General features: G+C 40.2%; 1 protein-coding gene across 10 annotated transcripts in view; it reads left to right on the top strand.

Moving 5' to 3' along the window:
- Nucleotides 1-20,258, top strand: part of LOC140464736 (uncharacterized) — a 65,391-nt gene that overhangs the window by 6,196 nt on the left and 38,937 nt on the right. For 3 of the 10 annotated variants that reach the window (XM_072560214.1, XM_072560215.1, XM_072560216.1), the window contains exons 2-5: nucleotides 3,073-4,201; nucleotides 4,417-4,500; nucleotides 12,111-12,203; nucleotides 16,895-17,656. In XM_072560214.1, the coding sequence (XP_072416315.1) occupies nucleotides 3,074-4,201; nucleotides 4,417-4,500; nucleotides 12,111-12,203; nucleotides 16,895-17,212 (1,623 nt within the window). In that variant the 5' untranslated portion in view covers nucleotide 3,073 and the 3' untranslated portion in view covers nucleotides 17,213-17,656. Of the gene's footprint in view, nucleotides 1-3,072; nucleotides 4,202-4,416; nucleotides 4,501-12,110; nucleotides 12,204-16,894; nucleotides 17,657-20,258 lie in introns of those variants that run through there. The other 7 variants (XM_072560217.1, XM_072560222.1, XM_072560221.1 and 4 more) reach the window with 7 other exon arrangements.

Raw genomic sequence — 20,258 nt, 5'->3', positions numbered from 1 at the left:
AGTCTATGTCATTCAGTAAGGTCATGGCAGATCTGATGATCTTCAACTCCACTTTCCTGCCTCTTCCCCACAATCTTTAATTCCCTTTCTGATTAAAATCTGTCTATCTCAGCTTTGAATATACTTAATGACCCAGTCTCATCAGCCCTTATAGGTAAAAATTCCCATCAATTCACTGTCCTCTGAGAAAAGATATTCCCCTCAGTCCTAAATGTGCAGCCCCTTATTCTGCAATATGCCTTCTGTTCCTCCATTCCTGGTATCAGTCTAGTGAACCTTTCATTGGATACCCATAACTTTTCCAGTGTTTATTATGCATTAAAGGGATGTGGATGTCGCTGACTTGGCCAGCATTTATTGCCAATCCCTAATTGACCAGAGGGCAGTTAAGAATCAACTACATTGCTGTGGGTTTGTAGTGACATGTAGGTCTGATCAGGTAAAGATGGCAAATTTCCTTCCCTAAAGGACATTGAGGCAGAGGGCTTTTCCAACAATCGATAGTGGTTTCATGGTAATCATTAGACTCTTAATTCCCAACTTCTGTTGAATTTAAATTCCACTATTTGCCATGGGTGGATTCAAACCTGGGTCTTCAAATCATTACCTAGTCACTGAATGATTTGTCTAGTGATAATATCAGTAGGCTATCACTTCCCTAGGAGATTAATCATGGTTAGCTTATCCCCTTCCTAGAATCCTCCTTCCTCACTGGAATTTTTCTTTACTGTGAGCCCTGAACTGTTTACTTAAATATCATGCGTGACTTGAACTTTCACATAGATTAGGATAGTCAGATTGGCAGGGAAAGCGGCACGGTGGCACAGTGGTTAGCACTGCTGCCTCACAGCGCCAGAGACCCGGGTTCAATTCCCGCCTCAGGCGACTGACTGTGTGGAGTTTGCACGTTCTCCCCGTGTCTGCGTGGGTTTCCTCCGGGTGCTCCGGTTTCCTCCCACACTCCAAAGATGTGCAGGTCAGGTGAATTGGCCATGCTAAATTATCCGTAGTGTTAGGTAAGGGGTAGATGTAGGGGTATGGGTGGGTTACGCTTCGGCGGGGCGGCGTGGACTTGTTGGGCCGAAGGGCCTGTTTCCACTCTGTAAGTAATCTAATCTAATCTAATCTGCCATTTGTCCTCAACTGTCATTGCAGCTAACCACCTTTTCAAGTCTACTCCAGCCAGCTCTGTCCTCATTCATTTCTAATTACCCTTATTTAAGCTTCACAATTGTTTCCAACTCCATTTCTTCCCTCAAAACAGAATGCTAATTTCTATCACATTAAGGTTACTGTTTCCTAAGGGATCTTTTACTCTTTCATCATTTACTAAACCTGCCTCATCGCACATCACCAGATTCAAAATAGCCTGATCCCCTGTTAGATACACAACAGATTGGTCTAGGAAACTGTCCAAGCTACACTCGTGAGTTCTTCCTCACAGCTTTCCCTGCCAATCTGACTATCCCAATCTATGTGAAAGTTCAAGTCACGCATGATTAATGTAATTCATTAACTTTTTTAAAAGATGTGCTTTATTTTTCCTCTGCATTATTTACCAATCACTTTCCATGTGTGACGTCTGGTTACCACTCCATCCTCCCTGTCAAGGGACAGTTTTTTTCCTACTCTATCAAAGCGCCTTTTGAGCACCTGTAGTAAATCTCTTTTATTCCTCTGCTCTACCAACAGCAATGCCAGTTTCATTCGTCGCTCCATTTAAGCGAGATCCTTCATAGGAACAGAAGTAGACCATTCAGCCCTTCGAGCCTATTCTGCCACTTAGTGAGTTCATAGCTGATCTGTGGCCTGTCTCCACACACTGCCTTTGGCCTATATCCCTTAATATCTTTGTTCAACAAAAATTTCTACATCTCAGATTTAAAATTAACAACTGATCCAGCATCCACTGCTGGTTAGAGTCATAGAGATGTACAGCATGGAAACAGACCCTTCAGTCCAACCTGTCGATGCCGACCAGATATCCCAACCCAATCTAGTCCAACCTGCCAGCACCTGGTCCATATCCCTCCAAACCCTTCCTATTCATACACCCATCCAAATGCCTTTTAAATATTGCAATTGTACTAGCCTCCACCACGTCCTCTGGCAGCTCATTCCATACACGTACCACCCTCTGTGTGAGAAAGTTGCCCCTTAGGTCTCTTTTATATCTTTCCCCTCTCACCCTAAACCTATGCCCTCTAGTTCTGACTCCCCGACCCCAGGGAAAAGAGGAAAAGAGTTCCAAATATCTATCAGCCTTTGTGTAGAAGTGCTTCCTAGCATCACTACTGTCATTCTGTCAAATTTTCTTTAAACCTTTTCTGAAATTTTTACATCCATCTTGCAATGTGAATTCCAAATTTGCACGTTACTGCAATGAGGTTGAACCATTGCTTTATAAACTGTAATCTATGTGTCTGCTTCCAAAGCATAATCCTGTAAACATTTTTTAAAACCAGCTGCCTTGTTTTGTGTATGCGAGCCCTCCAGTTTCTGTCCGTTTTTAACATTGTGCCATTGATTTTTCAATTGGTGCCTATCCAATACTTCACAATTATTTTACTGTGATTTAAACAAAGAAAACTTGGGGTTTGACAACTGAATGTTTTTAATTTCCTTGAACAGCCAATAATGTAAGGTGTATTAATTAAGTAAAAAGTGTATCCAAAGCATGAAGTGATATTAGCTTGCTGTTGCTTCGATCAAATCTATTGAAGTTGTATTAGCTAATGATTCATGCATTTCCTATAAGTGCAAAACATTATGAAGGCAGCCTAGAGAAACTTATGGTCAATCTTTTCTGGAAAATTATGAAATTAAATATTTTAATAAAGCGAGTATTACTAATGAAATGAAACCTGTTGTGTTCTTTATAATGCATGTTGAATGGAGCTCAAAGGGTACGCGTGATCTTGGAAACCATGATGGTCTATGAAATATACATCCCTATACCTGAAACATTTGAGTTACTCTTGAACATAATACTGAATCTACAAATTACATATTTATTCAATATGCACCATAAATTAAATAATGTGATAGAAATATGTTTCCTACTCTTTTTAGAATGTTCAAAAATGGCATTGAAACAACTGAATCAAAATCTATAACTAGTAAAAAGCAAATTGAAGTAAACATCACTGTCGAGCAAAACAAAAGATATGATGGAAAGTGCAAATTTAAAAGCAAAAAAAAGAAAACTAAGAAGTCTGAAATGGAACAGATTCTGCTGGAAATAACTGATGTTGAAGTCTGCAGGAAACTAAAAATGAAGAAAAAGAAAAGAAAATCTACAAGGTCAAGTATTAGTGATGAGGAACAAGGCGCCAAGATTGACAGAAACATAGTAAAAGGTCATTCACAAGAGAGTGAAATTGATGAGGCCTCGTATCATTTAAAAAAGAAAAAGAAAAAGAAAAAAAAATTCAAAACAAATGAACATTCTGACCCTCAAAGTACATGTGAGAAAGGAACAAGTAATATCAGTGAGAATGACCAAAGCAGAGTTCAAGTTGAAAGTGACTGTAACATTAAGAAAAAGAAAAAAATAAATTTTGAAAATTCTGATGCGGAAGAGGGATTCACTAAAAGTAAGATGTCAAATAATACGGCAGACAAATTGGACAACACAGCAGAAGTGTCTTGTGTTGTTGAAGCCAAAAGTGTCAAGAGAAAGAAGAAAAAGAAACGCTCTCATTCTGAGGATTTTGACACATCTGAAAATGAAAAATCAACGAAGAAATGGCAAAGAGATATTAATGATAAGTTTAAAGCTGGGAATGACAAATCTAATCAAGAAGACAGAAAGAAACAAAAGGATGAACAAATTCTGGATACACTAGAGACAAAATGCACGAAAAAGAAAAAGAAACGAAAGCTACACGCTGAGGAATCAGAAGAAGTGCACAAAGGAGGAATGGCTAAGAAAAGAAAAGAAGTGGAACAAATAGAAAATAACATAGAATATATCTCAAAATCTCACAGAAAGAGAAAAATATCCACTGAAACTAAAGGAGAAGGAATTGAGACCAATCTGGACAAAACTAACAACATTTGTAAATTACATCACTCCTCTGAGACTGCAAAAGGGAAAAAACAAGAGACAACACTTAATGTTCTTGAAGACTCTGTAAAAATTAAAACGAAAACTAAAAGGAAGAAGAAAGATGTCTCATCTGTGATGCAGGTTTGTAAAGTAAGTCATAACTTCTGTGTTTAATTAACAAATGTAAAATATTATAGCATAAATTTATTTTAAATATGTTGTTGAGCCATGAAATTGTGACCAACCTGAACTTTGCCTCTTCTGGCTGGAAACATGCACAGTAATTTGTTTATCTTTAGTATATAAATATTTTGCACATAATTATATTTATAGATAATCAACGTAACTGCATTTTCTTTTCTCAGATAAAAGAGGAATTATGCGACAATGATGATTTACAGATTATGTCTGAAAAAAAAGGAAATGTGTTTGAAGTGACGATAGACAAGGTACAGAGATACATTGAATATCTGGTTTATAATAGACAGGTACTAAGTTGACAAGGACACAGACAGTCTGGTGGACTATATAGTCCTTTCTAAACTATACTAACCCAACAATAAAACTGTAAGAGCAGAAATTAGGCTCATTGAGTCTGCACAGCCATTGAATCATGGCTGTTGGTTTTTCAACTCCATTTTCCTGTTTTTTCCCTGTAATGTTTGATCACCTTAAATCAAGAATTTATCTTCTCTGTCTTAAATATACTCAATGACCTGGCCTCCACAGCCCTCTGTGGCAATAAATTCCACAGATCCACCACTCTCTGGCTAAAGAAGTTTCTCTTTATCTCTGTCCTGAAGGGTCTTGCCTTTATTCAGGCTGTTCCCTTGGGTCCTCGTCACACAGTCTGCTCTGTGCAGGCCGTTCAGTATGCTGTCAGTTTCATTTAGATTCCCCCCTCATCTTTCTAAGCTCCAATCAGTATAGTCCTAGAGTCCTCAAACATTCCTCATCCTTGAGATGAATTTTTGCTGTTTCTTCCGAATTACTCCCAGAAACTCCTGCCATTGCTAATTACTACCAGGAATGGATCTCAATTTGTTGAATCATAGCAACTGAGTTTAGGATGAAAAGTTTGTATAAAACGCCCAAGACTGACACACTTATGTCATCTTTAATTTGATACTGAGCATTCAGTAACTGTTGGACTTAGTAGCTGCCCTGACCAGGATTAGCAAATATGGCAGACAAAATGAAACAAGCTGAGTCCTTCCAAATCATGTTGGACCTGGTTAAGTAGTATCTAAGTCGTTGTGGTAGCTGGAGCAATTTTATGGATGAGCCTATTTTGGATTCGTTTATATGGAATCATTTACAGCACAAATAGAGGCTATTTAGCCTATTGCTCAGTGGAAGTCAGCATGGACTCAATCAGGTTACTTCCAGTCATCTGCTGCGTCCCCGTAGCCCTGCACCTTTCTTCCCTTTAAGCATCCGCCCAATTTCCTTTCAAAATCAATGTTTCCACTTCCAGTACCTTCATGGATAGTTCCAGATTTTTATAACTCAATGCTTTAAAAAGTTCTTCCTTCATTATCCCCTGTATCTCTTGTTACAATCTTAAATCTGTGACTCCCTATTCTTTGTTCCATCAGCTAATGGAATTTTTTTTTCCCTTTTATGTGCTATCAAATCTCCCCATTGCTCCAATCAGGTTTGTCCCAGCTGTTCCAACCTAATCTAATGTCTCAAATTCCTTTCCAATCTCTGGAACCAAACTGGTAAACCACCTCTTTCTCTTCTCAGGGAACTTCACATTTTTCAAAAAGTGCAGTCACCAGAACTGAGTATAAAACTCTTGCTGGCTTGAGGAGCCAGATTGGACTCTATGGGCCAAATGACTTAACAGAGCCTTCTAAATGTTCACCTTTTGTATCCTAAATATTTATTTTTGAAGCCCATGATCTGGTATGACCTAGATTCTGTCCTCAAACAGTGCTACCACTGTGCTGTTGCTGTCACTTAATCCTCTTGTTTTGCTGGTTGGTCCCTTTGTACAAAAGGGGTTGTAATGTTCACTGCTGTATTTCCTCAGCTTTTTATCTTCAGTTGTAATGGCAAAATTAGTTTAAAATATTTTTCCTGTAACACTTGGAATCTTTGAAGGTGCACAAATTGACGGAAAGCAAAAGGTGGAAATTGTTTCTGAAACATTGTACTGAACTGAACAGAAATTGAACCTTTTCTGTCACTTAAATAACTAAACTGAAAGAAAATAGCTATGTGACTATCTGAAAAGCTGTAGGGGATGGATTGTGTGATTTTTAACTGATGCTGATCAATAGGCAGTGGACAACTGCACAGTTAAAATTGCCTTTAAATTTACTATCCCAGATTCACAGCCAGCATTGTAGCCACTTTTACTTTTACTTTTACACAACTGTTGCTTAGCATCTGAGACAGTCAGTTACTTCATAAATACATTCAAATTGAAATTCAATGATGCCATTAATTTAGATTCCAGCCTAGTGGAAATACATTTGAAAAGCGACTAGAAATGTATTTAAAAGATTACCCTACTGAGGATGCAGCAATCATTCTCCACCTGAAGAAGCTTAAGTATTTAAGAAGTGCCATTCTTGCTTTATTGTTTTGGATAAAATCAGAGGAGGAAAAGAACCCCAACCTCCACAGGCCGGGGCTGTAGCTTACTGTAGACAGCAAGCTGTTTGCAGAAGTCTCTCTATTCAGCTCACAGTCAAGGGCAAAATATTTGCCCCAGAGTAAATATGTGCCAGTTAGTGTAAGTTCATAGCAAATTAAATCCTCTGTCAGAAGCCTGGGAAGGTGGTATGATTGACACACCAAGCTGACTTTGAGACCACTCATCCCTGACCCCGATTGTAGGAGAAGACAGCTCAACAAAGAGGCTCCTCCAACCTGATGATCTATGCAGCTGTGGCGATTTTTAATGTTAATTTTTAAAATTACTGATTAGGACCGAGATGGAGAGAGAGTACTTCCCAATGAGATCGCTAAAGGACCAGTGCTTCTCCAGAAAGGCTGTAGCTGACCTCCACAGCCTTCTGCATCGAGACTTGGTGAACCAAAGTGCCATCTTTTTTCAGTTGTCTGTATCTTATTTATTTTCCTTTCTTTGCTGAAATGTTTTTGTTTCCCACTTTTTAAAATGTATTCACAGGATTTGGGTGTCACTGGCTAGACCATCATTTATTGCCCATCCCTAGTTACTCAGAGGGCAGTTAAGTCAACAACATTGCTGAGAGTCTGAAGTCACATATAGGCTAGATCGAGTAAGGATGGTAGTTTCCTTCACTAAAGGACATTAGTGAACCAAATAGAGTCGCAGAGATGCACAGCATGGATCAGACCCTTCGGTCCAACTTGTCCATGCTGACCAGTTATCCCAACCCAATCCAGTCCCACCTGCCAGCACCCGGCCCATATCCCGTCAAAACCTGTTTGTTCTGACAATCGACAACCCTAATCCTATCACCTAGCCATCACTGGATTCTAAATTTTGGATTTTTGTTGAATTCAAAGTTCACCATCTATCATGGTGGGATTGTAACCTGGATCGCCAAAGCATTATCTGAGTCTTTGTATTAATAGCGATAATGGCATTAAACATTTACCTCCAGCTTTTGCATCACCATTTTTTCATTCAGGGTGTAGGAAAACTTAAGTCCTTCTATTTGTTACAGGTTCTGTTAGAATTTTGTATTTCATTTGGAAAAGATAGCTATATGTTTTACTTGCTCTGCATGGAGATGTTTAAGTAAAGCTATACTTGTGTCTTAATGATTTCCAAAAAGGAATATGCAATTTGTCACCCTAACATCTGTGCACTTTTGCATTGTAACTTCATAAACAAACTTTAAACGTTAATGTTGGAGCCCGAGTTTATTATCACAGAATTGTTATGATGTGGAATGAAGTCATTCCATCGATCAAGTCTGCTCCACTTCTGTTACCTAGAGCCAGTTTCCTGCCTTTTAACCATATCCCTGCACATCATTTCTTTCCAAATTGTTATCCAATGCCCCTTTTGAATGTCTCAGTTGAACCTGCCTCCTCCACATTTCCAGGTAGTATTCCAAACCCTAACTACTTGCTGAGTGAGTTTTTTCTTCCTTTCGAACACTACACTTAAAATCTATGAGGTAAAAACAATGACTGCAGATGCTGAAAACCAAATACTGGATTAGTGGTGCTGGAAGAGGGCTTTTGCCCGAAACGTCGATTTTGCTGCTCATTGGATGCTGCCTGAACTGCTGTGCTCTTCCAGCACCACTAATCCAGTACTTAAAATCTATGCCCTTTCCCTGTTTTCTCTTTTACAAGTGGGAGTAGCACTTCTCCATCTATCCAGCCCACTGACGATTATGAAAATGTCTGTTATCATTCTCTGCAAGGAAAACTGTCCTACATTCTTCAAAGTATTCTTATAACTAAAACTTTTCATTCCTGGAGTCATTCTTGTACGTTGCTTCTGCACTCTCCCCAATACATTCACATCCTTCCTATAATTGACATCTACAATGAGCTGAGATCTAACAAGTGTCTTGTACAAATTCAATGTCAGGGTCTTGCTCTTGTCTTCTTTTCCCCTATTAAAGCCAAGAGCACTGTATGTTTTGTTAACTTTTCTCTCCACCTGTCCTTCACCTTCAACAATCTGCACATATGCACCTAGCTCCCTCTGCTCCAGCATCCGTTGAGCATTGTACCTTTATTTTATATTGTATTTCAATGCTGTTCCGGCCAAAGTGCATCTCCTCACACTTGTCTGCATTGAATCTCATTTGTCACCTATCCACCCACTCCACCAACTTGTCAGTATTCTGTGCTGCATCATCTGCAAACTTTGAAATTGTCCCCTGCACACCAAGATCTAGATCATTAATATACATTAGGAAAATCAAGAGTTCTAATAGTGACCCTTGGGGAAGTCCACTATAAAACTTTCTGCAGCCAAAAGAAATCCACTGACCGTTACTGTCTGTTTCTTATCACCCAACCAGTTTTGTATACAAGTTGCTATTGTCCATTTTGTACCATGACTAATTTTCCTCTAAGGTAAAAACAATGACTGCAGATGCTGAAAACCAAATACTGGATTAGTGGTGCTGGAAGAGCACAGCAGTTCAGGCAGCATCCAACGAGCAGCGAGATCGACGTTCCTGATGAAGGACCTTTGCCCGAAACGTCGATTTCGCTGCTCGTTGGATGCTGCCTGAACTGCTGTGCTCTTCCAGCACCATTAATCCAGTAATTTTCCTCTAAGTCTGTTGCATGGCACTATATCAAATGCGTTCTTGAAATCCACATACAGCACATCAACAGCTTTACCCTCGTCAACCCTTTCTATTAGGAAGGCAGATTATTATTTGAATGGCTGTAAATTGAGATAGGAAAATGTTCAATGAGACCTGGGTGTCCTTGTGCAGCAGTCATTGAAAGTACAGTAGATGCTAAAGGGTGTACTAGAGCAGAGGGACCTGGGTGTGTATGTGCATGGATGCAACAGGCAGAGGGAGATGGTGGAGCAGAAATGTAAACAAATCATAGAAAGAATCATAGTTGTAGGAGATTTCAACTTTCCTAACATGAACTTGAATCGAGTAGCGTGAAAGGATCAGTCAGGGTAGAATTTTAAAGTGAATCCAAGAGAGCTTTATGTGCCAGTATATATAAGTGTGACTAGAGATGGGGCAGGGCCAGACCTAATCCTGGGAAATGAGGCCAGTCAACTGGATGAAGTTTCAGTGGGTGGGCATTTTGGGGATAGTGACCATAGTTTATAATTTCAGAGTCATTTATGGAAAGGGATAAGGCTAATGCAGAAACTGTCTAAACAGTTTCAATATCATTAGACAGGATCTGGCAAACATAAACTGGGAGCTCAGCTTGCAAATAAGTCTATGTTTGGAAAGTTAGAGTATTTTAAAAGTAGCACAGTGCAAATTTAGTCTGTTCTTCTAAGACTGAAAACCAAAGGCAGCAAGTCCAAGGAACCTTGGATGTCAAGGGTTATTGAGACTTTGGTAAAGAAAAGGAGGAAGCAAATGGCAGATAAAATACAATAAAAATAGGGGAGGCCCTTCAAAAGAATAGAGAGTGTACGGAGTTGTTTAAAAAGGAAATTAGGTGGGCAGAGAGGCCACAAAATGTCTTTGGTAGATGGGCTCCAGGAAAACCCCATGGCATTTTGTAGGTATATTGAGAGTAAGGAAAGGGTGGGGCCTATTAGAGACCAAAGGGGTACCCAGTACATGGAGCCACTGGATATAGTGAGGCCTTAAAATGTGTCTGATTTCATAAAGGAGAATGACATCGTAGCTAGGATTTCAATTGCGATGATGAGGTTCTAGAAACCTTAACATTTAAAAGCGGTAGGTGTTAGACTGTTTAAATAGACATAAAGTGCATAAATCCATAAGACCTGATGAGACGTATCCCAGGCTGCTGTGGGAGGCAAGGGAGGAGTTGGCTGGGGCCCTGGCGGAGATATTTAATACTTTGCTGGCTGCAAGTGAAGTGCCAGATGACTGAAGGATAGCTAATATGGTTCCTTTGTTCAAGAAAGTCTGTAGGGATAGGCCAAGTAATTACAGAGCAGTAAATCTGACATCAGCAGTAAGGGGATTATTGGAAAAAATTCTGAAGGATAGGATTAATCAATAGTTGGAAAGGCAGGGAAAGTCCGCACAGTTTTATTAGAGGGCGATCATGTCTGACTAATTGAGTCTTTTTTCCTAAAAGGTAACGATATATTGATGAGGGTAGTGCAGTTGATGTGGTTTACATGGACTTCAATAAGGCCTTTGACAAGGTCCCACATGGAAGGCTGGCTCATAAGGTAAGAGCCCATGGGATTCAAGGCAAGTTGGCAAATTCGTTTCAAAACTGTGTAACAAATAGGAGGCAAAGAGTGATGTTTGATGGTTGTTTTGTAATTGAAAGCTTGTGACCACAGGGTACAGTGCTAGAACCCTGGCAGTTTGTTATTTACATTAACTAGATATGAATGTAGAAGGTATATTCAATATGTTTGCAGATGATATGAAAATTGCTGTTGATGGTGAGGAGGATGGTCTCGAGAGTACAGTCTGATGTTGATCACCTGGTAATTTGGGCAGAGCAATGGCAGATTGTAATCCTGGTAAGTGCAAGGTGATGCACTTTGGGAGGTCTAATGAGGGAAGGATATACAGAATGAATGGTAGGTTTCTGGGGAGGAACAAAGGGATCTTGGTGTAAAAGTCCACAGATCCCTGAAGGTATCAGTGCAGGTAGACAGGGTGGGGAAGAAGGCATATGGGTTGCTTGCCTTCATTAGCTGGGGCATAGACTATAGGACCATGGAAATCTTGCTACAACTTTATAAAAGATTGGTTAGCCACAGGAAGTTCTGGTTACTACATTATTGGAAGGATGTGATTGCACTGGAGAGGATGCAGAGGAGATTCACCAGAATGTTGCCTAGGATGGAAAGTCTCAGTTTTGAGGATAGGCTTGGTTTGTTTAACTCAGAGCAGAACAGGCTGGGGGTTGTGAGGGGTTCTGATTGAGGTGTCTGAAATTATGAGAGGCAAAGACAGGGTAGATGTGAGAATGTCTTCCCCATGACAGACATGTTTAAGACCAGAGGGCATAAGTTTAAGGTGAGGAGCAAGTGGTTTAGAGAAAATCCTGAGGAAAGACATTTTCACCCATAGGATAGTAGAAATAGGGAATGTGCTGCCTGGGATGGTGGTGGAGGCAGGTATCCTCACAACCTTGAAGAAGCATTTGGTGAGTATTTAAAATGTCAGGGTATAGTAGGCTATGGGCCCAATGCAGGTCAGTGGGCTCAGTGTAGTTTGGTGTGCATGGTGGGCTGAAAGGACTGTTTCCAAATTCTGTATGACTATGACTAAATCTGTGCCGAATAAACCCACATGTTTCCATGTGGTTACCAATTTGATCCTGAGTAATTGTTTCTATTATCACACTATATCGACACAGGCAGCACACTTCAGGACTGTGTGAATAATGAATACTGTATATTATAAAACTTTGTAAGATTTTGTTTTAAATTTTATTTATTTAGGCTAGGCGACAAGCTTTGCAAGAAGAGATTGACAAATTATCTGGCAAAACTGGCACTTCAGAAACTAAAGCTTCTCCAGAAATCAAACCAAGAGTAAGACTTTTTATGACTAACATTTATGTCTAGTGGATGAGATCCTTATGGAAATCAGTATCACTGGGTGTTTATGCAAGGCGTATGATAGGCTGTGCAATCCAGTTTTAAAGTGCAAGTTAGATAAGTTGATTCAAGGAGCTTACAAAAGACACTGAAATCCGCACCTTTGCTTTTAAAGGTTTATACTAAAATCGTATTGCCTGATATTTCTTACCTGTAATAATGAATTGAGTATGCTGATGTATAAGAACTGAAGCAGTTTGTTTTTTATTTATTCTTTCATGGGATGTGGGTGTCTCTAGAAAGGCCAATATTTACTGCCCATCCATCCCTAACTGCCCTTGAACTGATTGGCTTGCTAATTGTTTGGCTATTTCAGAGGGCAGTTAAGAGTCAATTACATCAGTATGGGTCTAGAGTCTTGCTAGAAATGTAGACATGGAGAATGCATTTGTTCCAACTCAACACAGTAGGTGGCAGGTATTCACTAGTTCATTTTTCAGGGCAATGCCTTAACCAATCAGAATCAACCTACCTGGTTTAAAGTTTAAACAGTTAACTGTCAATCATCTTTAACTGACAACACCTCTACCAATCAGAGTCTGCTTAGCAACCAATCCGTACCCTTCTCTCATAGTATAAATGGTATTCTTGCAAATTGTCTTGATGTGTGCAAGATGAAAAACTTCTAATAAAATGTCTTTTATAATTGATACTCAAATCCTGATTAATTGTTACTTTGCAAAATAGAAAATGTTCATGAGTCTAACCTTTGAATTTAAAACAGATAATATCAACTCCCTGATCTTTTAAAAAGGGCCAATAAATCCACTGTGATGTTGACCACGAAGTGACAATTGCGCAATGCTTGTGGAGACAAAGTTCCAGTCTCCACATCAGAAATCCCTTCTATTTTATACTGAATGGCACTAATACTGACCTCAATAGTTTAGACTTTGAACAAACCCAGCAACTCAAAACTGGGCATCCATGAAGTGCTTTGGGTATCAACCACAATCTGTAACCTCTTGATCTGGCCCCTACTGTACCATTAACATCAAGCAAGGGGATCAACGTTGGTTTGATGAATAGTGCATTCCAGGAGCAGGTCCAGGTAAAATTGAGGTGTAAACTTAGTAAAGCTACAGCATAGAACTACAAGCATGCAATAATCAGCACTATGTGCAAAGTTAGAGATAGAGTACGTTGAATGTGGAAATGAAACCAATGTTCATGCAGGAGCAGCAGGCGATACTTCAGGGTCTTCAATGAATGAGAACGAGGTGAGGGAGAGGCTTCCGTAGGAATGGAATAATGAATGTTCCACATATCCTATCCAGAGGCAGACATAACTAGTTGCCATATGGGTGCCCATAGTAAAAGCTCTAACTTGGAGGGAGTAGACTTGAGTGAGGGGGAAAAAGCTCAGCCAGGCAGAGGAGGGTGGTGAAGCTTGGAGATGATTTGACAGAGAGAGGAGAACTCTGGGAGTGTCCAGCTGGGAGACTGAGGACTAGAGAGATTGAATATTCATAATGAAGAAGAAGTGGTTTTGACCTAGAAGCTACAAACTGAAAAAATGATGGAGAGCATCGGAAAAGTCATCAAGTAAACAAAATGCTGAAGAAACTCAGCAGCTCAGGCAATGTATGTGGAGAGAGAAACAGAGTTAACATTTGAAGTCCTATGACAGTAGGAGGTCCCATTTCAAATTCCAATATCAACAGCGATTTTCTTTCCGGAGAATCGTGTATGGAGTCAAGAAGAAACTGAGCATATGGAGAACACATAGCCTTCGAATCAGGAGAAATAAGTTCATTGGGGCAAGAACGGTCTGAAACTAAGGTTGTATTTCCTGGGATAGAAAATGAAGGAGTGATTTAATTGAGGTTTTCAGATTATTCAGGAGAGCAGAGTTCCCCTCTCTTCACCCTATTTCTCCTGGTTTGAGAGTCTAGGACCAGGCCATAGTCTAAAAGAAAAATTAGCTGGATTTTTCAGGAGTGAAATTAGGAAAGACTTCTACCACCCCGTGTGTATAGAAGTTTAGAAAGCTCTTCTGAAAATTGTAATGGATGTTGAATCAGTTTGGGGGACGGCATGTTGGCACTGCTGCCTCTCATGCCAAGGACCCAGCTTTAATTCCAGCCTCTGGCGACTGTGTGGAGTTTGCACATTCTCCCCATGTCTGCTTGGGTTTCCTCCCACAATCCATAGATGTACAGGTTAGGTGCATTAGCCATGTTAAGTTGCCCATAGTGTTCAGGAATGTGTAGGTTAGGTGTATTAGTCCTGGGTAAATATAGGATAATAGGGTAGGAGAATGGGTCTGGGTATGTTGCTCTTCGGAGGGTTGGTGTGGATTTGTTGGGCTGAAGGGCCTATTTCCACACTATTGGGACTTTATGTAGTGTCCAGTATCTTCAGCTGTGACTTGATATCACACAGTGAATCAAATTAGTTGAAGACTAGAAACAAAAACAGAAGTTGTTGGAGAAACTCATCAGATCTGGCAGCATCTGTGGAAAGAATGCAAAGTTAACATTTTGAGTCCACTGATTCTTCTGAAGTTGTCAGAGCTGCTGAGTTTTGCCAATAATTTCTGTTTTAGTTTCAGATCTCCAGCATCTAAGGTTCTTTGATTTGTTATGGTTGAAGCTGAGTATCTGTGTTACTGGAATCTCTACAGGAGACAGGAGTAAATCTTCACTCAGCACTTCTGGCTGAAGGTGTATGCAAATACTTTAGCTTTGTCTTTTGCACTGATGTGGAAAAATGTAGGAGCAGAAGTATGCTATTCATCGAGATCATAGTTAATCTGAAAACCCTCAACTCCACTTTCCTGTCTTTTCACCATGCACCTTGAATCCCTAACTGAGGAAAAATTTGTCTCATACTTGGATATACTTAATGGCCCAGTCTCATAAAGAATTCCACAAATTCACTATCCTTAGAAGAAATCCCTCCTCATTCCTGTCTTAAATGAGCACATCTTTATTCTGCAGTTATGTCCACTGACCCTAGACTGTTCCACCAGCGGCAACAACTTTTCTGCTTCTACCCTGTCAAACCCTGAAAAATCTTGTGTTTTGATAAGATCACTCTTAATTCTTGTAAACTCTAATGATATAAGCCCAACCAAATCAACCACTTTTCATTAGAAAATCCTTTCACACCTGGTCACCCTTCTCTGGATTGCCTCCAATGCCAGTACATCGTTCCCTAGTGGAGCGAAACTGCTCACAGTATTCCAGCTGTGGCCAAGCTAGTGACCAGGATAGGGAAATTTGTGGAGCTTCTACTTCCAGTGAGTTGTGTAATTGTTTTCCACTATTCATGACTAGATGAGACAAGACTGCAGACCTTCAATATGATCCACTGGGTGTGGGATTACTTAGCCTTGTTTATTACATGCAGAATCCTCTATTTGACATGCAAGTAGTCCTTTGTGGCTTCACTGAGTTGACACCTCATTTTTAGCTATGTCTGCTGCTGGCATGACCCTCCTACACTCTTCTTTGAACTAGGGTTAATCCCTGCCTTTATGGCCGTGGTACAGTATGGTATTTTCTGGGCAATATGGTTGCAAATAATTCTGTGCTGGTGGCCCACAGCACCTTGTGGAGCCCAGTTTTTAATTGCTAGATCTGTTCAAAATCTATGCTTTCAGGCCACCTTGTCATGGATGTATCCAGCATCGTGTGTTATGGAGCTGCATTCATCCATGCAAGAGGGGAGTATTCCGTCACTCACCTGATTGGTGTTTTATTCAAAGTCACACAACACCAGGTTATAGTCCAACAGGTTTATTTGCAATCACAAGCTTTTGGAGAGCTGCCCCTTCGTCAGGTGAAGGTGATTCAACCAGGCTCTGAAAGCTTGTGATTTCAAATAAACCTATTGGACTATAACCTGGTGTCATGTGACTTCTGACCTTGTCTACTCCTGTCCAATACCGGCACCTCCACATCGTTTTTTTGTTGATGGACAGGTTTTGGGGAGACAGATGGTGAGTTATTTGCCATATGGCAGTATTTACTTCAAAGTGGGATCAGTAAATTACTGCCCTGTTGATGCCTGAGCTGAAGCCAATCTGAAGTTAAATCCTCTGCTATATCCAGTGATGGACTGCTTTTAATAACACTACTATAATGTATATAGAACTCTAATTACCATTGAATTGGTTGGTCATGTGCCATTTGCTCTCTCAGCTTCAATTGCTGATTAGTTGAAAAGACCTTGAAGCAAGAAATTCTCAGTGGGTTTTTCCAAAACCAAAAAAAAATGCTGTCCCAAGACTGGACAGAACTAATTGGAATTCCTGCCAAACTCAACATCCTTACAACACATCGTCTGGTTTCACCTTGCAGTTGCTCTGACATTTCTGTTTTGCGTGGCAAGGATTACTACGTCATTCAAATGAGACTGAAACATTAAAATGTCACCAGTTTCTGTGGCCACAGAATGAGCAGTTTGATTCATTGCACTGTTGACCGTTTCAATAACAGCCTTCATGTGTTTTCTGTGTATTTGTCAATTAATATTGAAGATGATTTCTTAATATGCTCATGAAACCAAATCCTAAAGCCAACATGATTGGTTATTCTGGTATATTGCAGTCTTCAGTCCAACACCTTGAACTTCTTTTTCTCTCTAACTTTTATTTTCATATTTATTTTGCCCACTAGTGTACTGGCACACAATGGGACACAGCCACTTTTGAAAATACAGAGCAGAAAAACAAGTTTTTGAGACTAATGGGTGGGTTTAAGACCTCAAATCAGCCTCCGTCATCTGCAAGTAGCTCTGGAAAGCAAAATGTGGCACTTAATAAGGAAGAGGAACAAAACTTGAACAGGACACTGCAGAAGGAATTCGACAAAGCATTGAACCTTCGGCAGCATCGAGGAATTGGCCTGGGGTTCCAGCCTTTTTCAAATCCAGCTAACAAAATCTTTTTTATAGACAAGTATGCCTCAAAATCAACAAAGTTCAATTTCAATTAGACAAAAATGAACCAGTCTTGGTACGGGATTTACTTCAAGTAATGCGATGCTGTACACAGTTTCCTGCATTCCCTTTGTGTTTTGGAGTTACATGGTTCCATAAATGGAGCTGAATGAAACCTGCAGAGTTCAGCAATCTGCTTCGTCCTGATCCAAATCTGTCAGATTGTGATTCTTATCTGAACAGCAATTACTTCCAAAGTCAATAAAGCAGCAAGAATGCAGGCTCAGTGACACTTTCGGTCAGTTCAGTATTGGATTTCATGTTGAACAAAGAGCTGGACCTGTCCTGACTGACTGGACCAATTGCAGCTTGGCGCAGATTTATGTATATTTTTCCTGTGACTTTATTTTACCTTTGTTCCTGATCACTTAGAACTGTTCTGTGCATCCTCCTTAAATTAACAATATTTTTAGGACAATAAATGCAAAACTTTAAAAGCAGATGATCTCATTTATTGGAAGCAACTCTGGAAATTTTGCAGGTTTTTTTGTGAAAAGAGAAGAAAAAAGTTCAATGAATTAATGTCATTCAAAGGTAATTTTAAATGGATACCTGTTATCTAAGCTCCAAAGGGATTGAGTTTTAATAATTTAGGTTTTTGAAAAAAAAGTTTCTTCTATCCAATTGACAGCCTTTTTCTCTGATCATTTATAAAAAGAGACTCCAGCTAAGTAACTGGGCTCCATTCACCACTTTGCTGAAACAGTACTTTTTCAGTGTTATAAAGGGAGCCTCCATTACCTCCAATGCCTTATTGGCTCCCTGTGTTCTGAATGTCACTTGTTTCAGATGATAGTTCAGAAATCATTTTGCATGAGCATATGGTTGACACGTATTGCAGACTATGATGGAGCTGTTGACACTCATCAACAAAATGCTAAGTCTTTCATCCGCAACTTGCTTTCTGTGCATCCTGGGGTTTAGCAGTGTTCCTTCTGAATCGATAGTATTACCAGCCCAGATTTGGCCCACACCCTGGAATTCAGCTGAAGGCTTCGTAGTGGGTCAAAGTTGCTCATGAATTTTCAATTGGATTAACAGTTCGATGTTCAAAATTCCAATCTTGGAGAAACTGCAGGTTCTTGTGCAGACTGGACAGTAACCAATTTTAAACAGAGCATTTTCATCACTGCTGCTTTGTTCCTCCATTTCTGAAGGTATACATTGCACTGGTTTGTGCCAAATATTGATTAAACATTATGGGCGGCACGGTGGCACAGTGGTTAGCACTGCTGCCTCACAGCGCCAGAGACCCGGGTTCAATTCCCGCCTCAGGCGACTCTCTGTGTGGAGTTTGCACATTCTCCCTGTGTCTGCGTGGGTTTCCTCCGGGTGCTCCGGTTTCCTCCCACACTCCAAAGATGTGCAGGTTAGGTGAATTGGCTATGCTAAATTGCCCGTAGTGTTAGGTAAGGGGTAGATGTAGGGGTATGGGTGGGTTGCGCTTCGGCGGGGCGGTGTGGTCTTGTTGGGCCGAAGGGCCTGTTTCCACACTGTAAGTAATCTAATCTAATCTAATCTAATTATTTTCTTCAATCCCACTGCCATTAGTCTCAGCTCCCTACATCGCATTGGTTTCTCAGATACTGTATTTTTGCTATTAATTCTGTCACCCCTCAGGATTTGTTAAACTGTTGCCTTTTAGAAGCACATTTGAGCTAGAACTCCGATTTAGATCCTAGTTTCTGTGATGATGATTGAAACATTTCAGTGGGTCACACAGAGATTTGTTGTTTATGTCCTAAAACCGGAAGTGTAGTTTAAATCTTCAATTCTAAATTAGTTGTAATTTGCTTCTTAAAAATGAGCCATTGCATTTAGGTAAAAATCCCATCAAATATTTAAACTTTCCCGTGTCTCAAGACTTAGCCCAGATTTGAATTAGTGCTACTTTTAAAATGCTAATTCAAACATTTAGATGGTTGGTCCAAGGCTTCTTTCTGATCAGACATTCTCTGTTCTAGGAGTCCAGAGGATGTTTAAAAGGATGATCCTGGGGATAAAGGGCTTGTCATGTGAGGAGCAGATGGGGACTCTGGGTCTGTACTCAGTGGAGTTTAGAAGGATAAGGGGGATCTGATCGAAACTTAAAAAATACTAAGAGGCCTGGATAGAGAGAAAGTAGAAAAGATATTTCCACTCGTAGGAGAGCTGAAGACTGGTGAGCACAACCTGAGTGAATGGATGACCCTTGAGAACTGAGATGAGAAATTTCCTCAGCCAGAGGATGGTGAATCTCTGCAACTGATTACTAGAGAGGACTGTGGGGGCCAAGTTACTGAGTATATTGAAGACAGAGATAAGTAGGTTCTTGATTTAGTAGGTTCTTGATTTAGTTGGGGGATCAAAGGTTATCAGGAGAAGGCAGGAGAATGGTATTCAGAAAAATATCAGCCATGATTGAACGGTGGAGCAAAGTCAATGCCAAATGGCCTAATTCTGCTCCTATACATTATGGCCTTTTTCTAAGGATATAGTTGCAGTTAGTAATGTAAGGTTGCTGAACTATGTAGATATCATGATGAAACCTAGTACTGTTGTCACCAAATGTCACTCTTTGCAGAACTTGATTAGGGATAATTAACACGGATTTGTGAAGGGTAGGTTGTGCCTCACTAATCTTATTGAGTTCTTAGAGAAGGTGACAAAACAGGTGGAATTACAGTGAATTACAGTCAGGTTGAGGAGCCCTGTCTTCAGTTAATAGAACATAGAATGTTACAGCGCAGTACAGGCCCTTCAGCCCTCTATGTTGTGCTGACCTGTGAAAATAATCTGCCCATCGAACCTGTACCATTCCATTATTATCCAGATGTATATCCAATGCCAATTTAAATACCCTAATGTTGGTGAGTCGACTACTGTTGCAGGCAGGCCGTTGCATGCCCCTACGACTCTGAGTAAAGAAACTACCCCGATCTCTGTCCTAAATCTATCACCCTTCAAGGCTCTGTCTCCTTGTTTTGGACTTCACCATCCGAGGAAAAAGGCTCTCGCTGTCCACCCTATCTAACCCTCTGATTATCTTAAACGTCTTAATTA

The sequence above is a fragment of the Chiloscyllium punctatum genome, chromosome 40 (assembly GCF_047496795.1).
Source record: "Chiloscyllium punctatum isolate Juve2018m chromosome 40, sChiPun1.3, whole genome shotgun sequence".
NCBI lineage: Eukaryota > Metazoa > Chordata > Chondrichthyes > Orectolobiformes > Hemiscylliidae > Chiloscyllium > Chiloscyllium punctatum.
The sequence above is the reverse complement of the archived record's forward strand: the minus strand, read 5'-3'. Positions and strand labels throughout refer to the sequence as shown.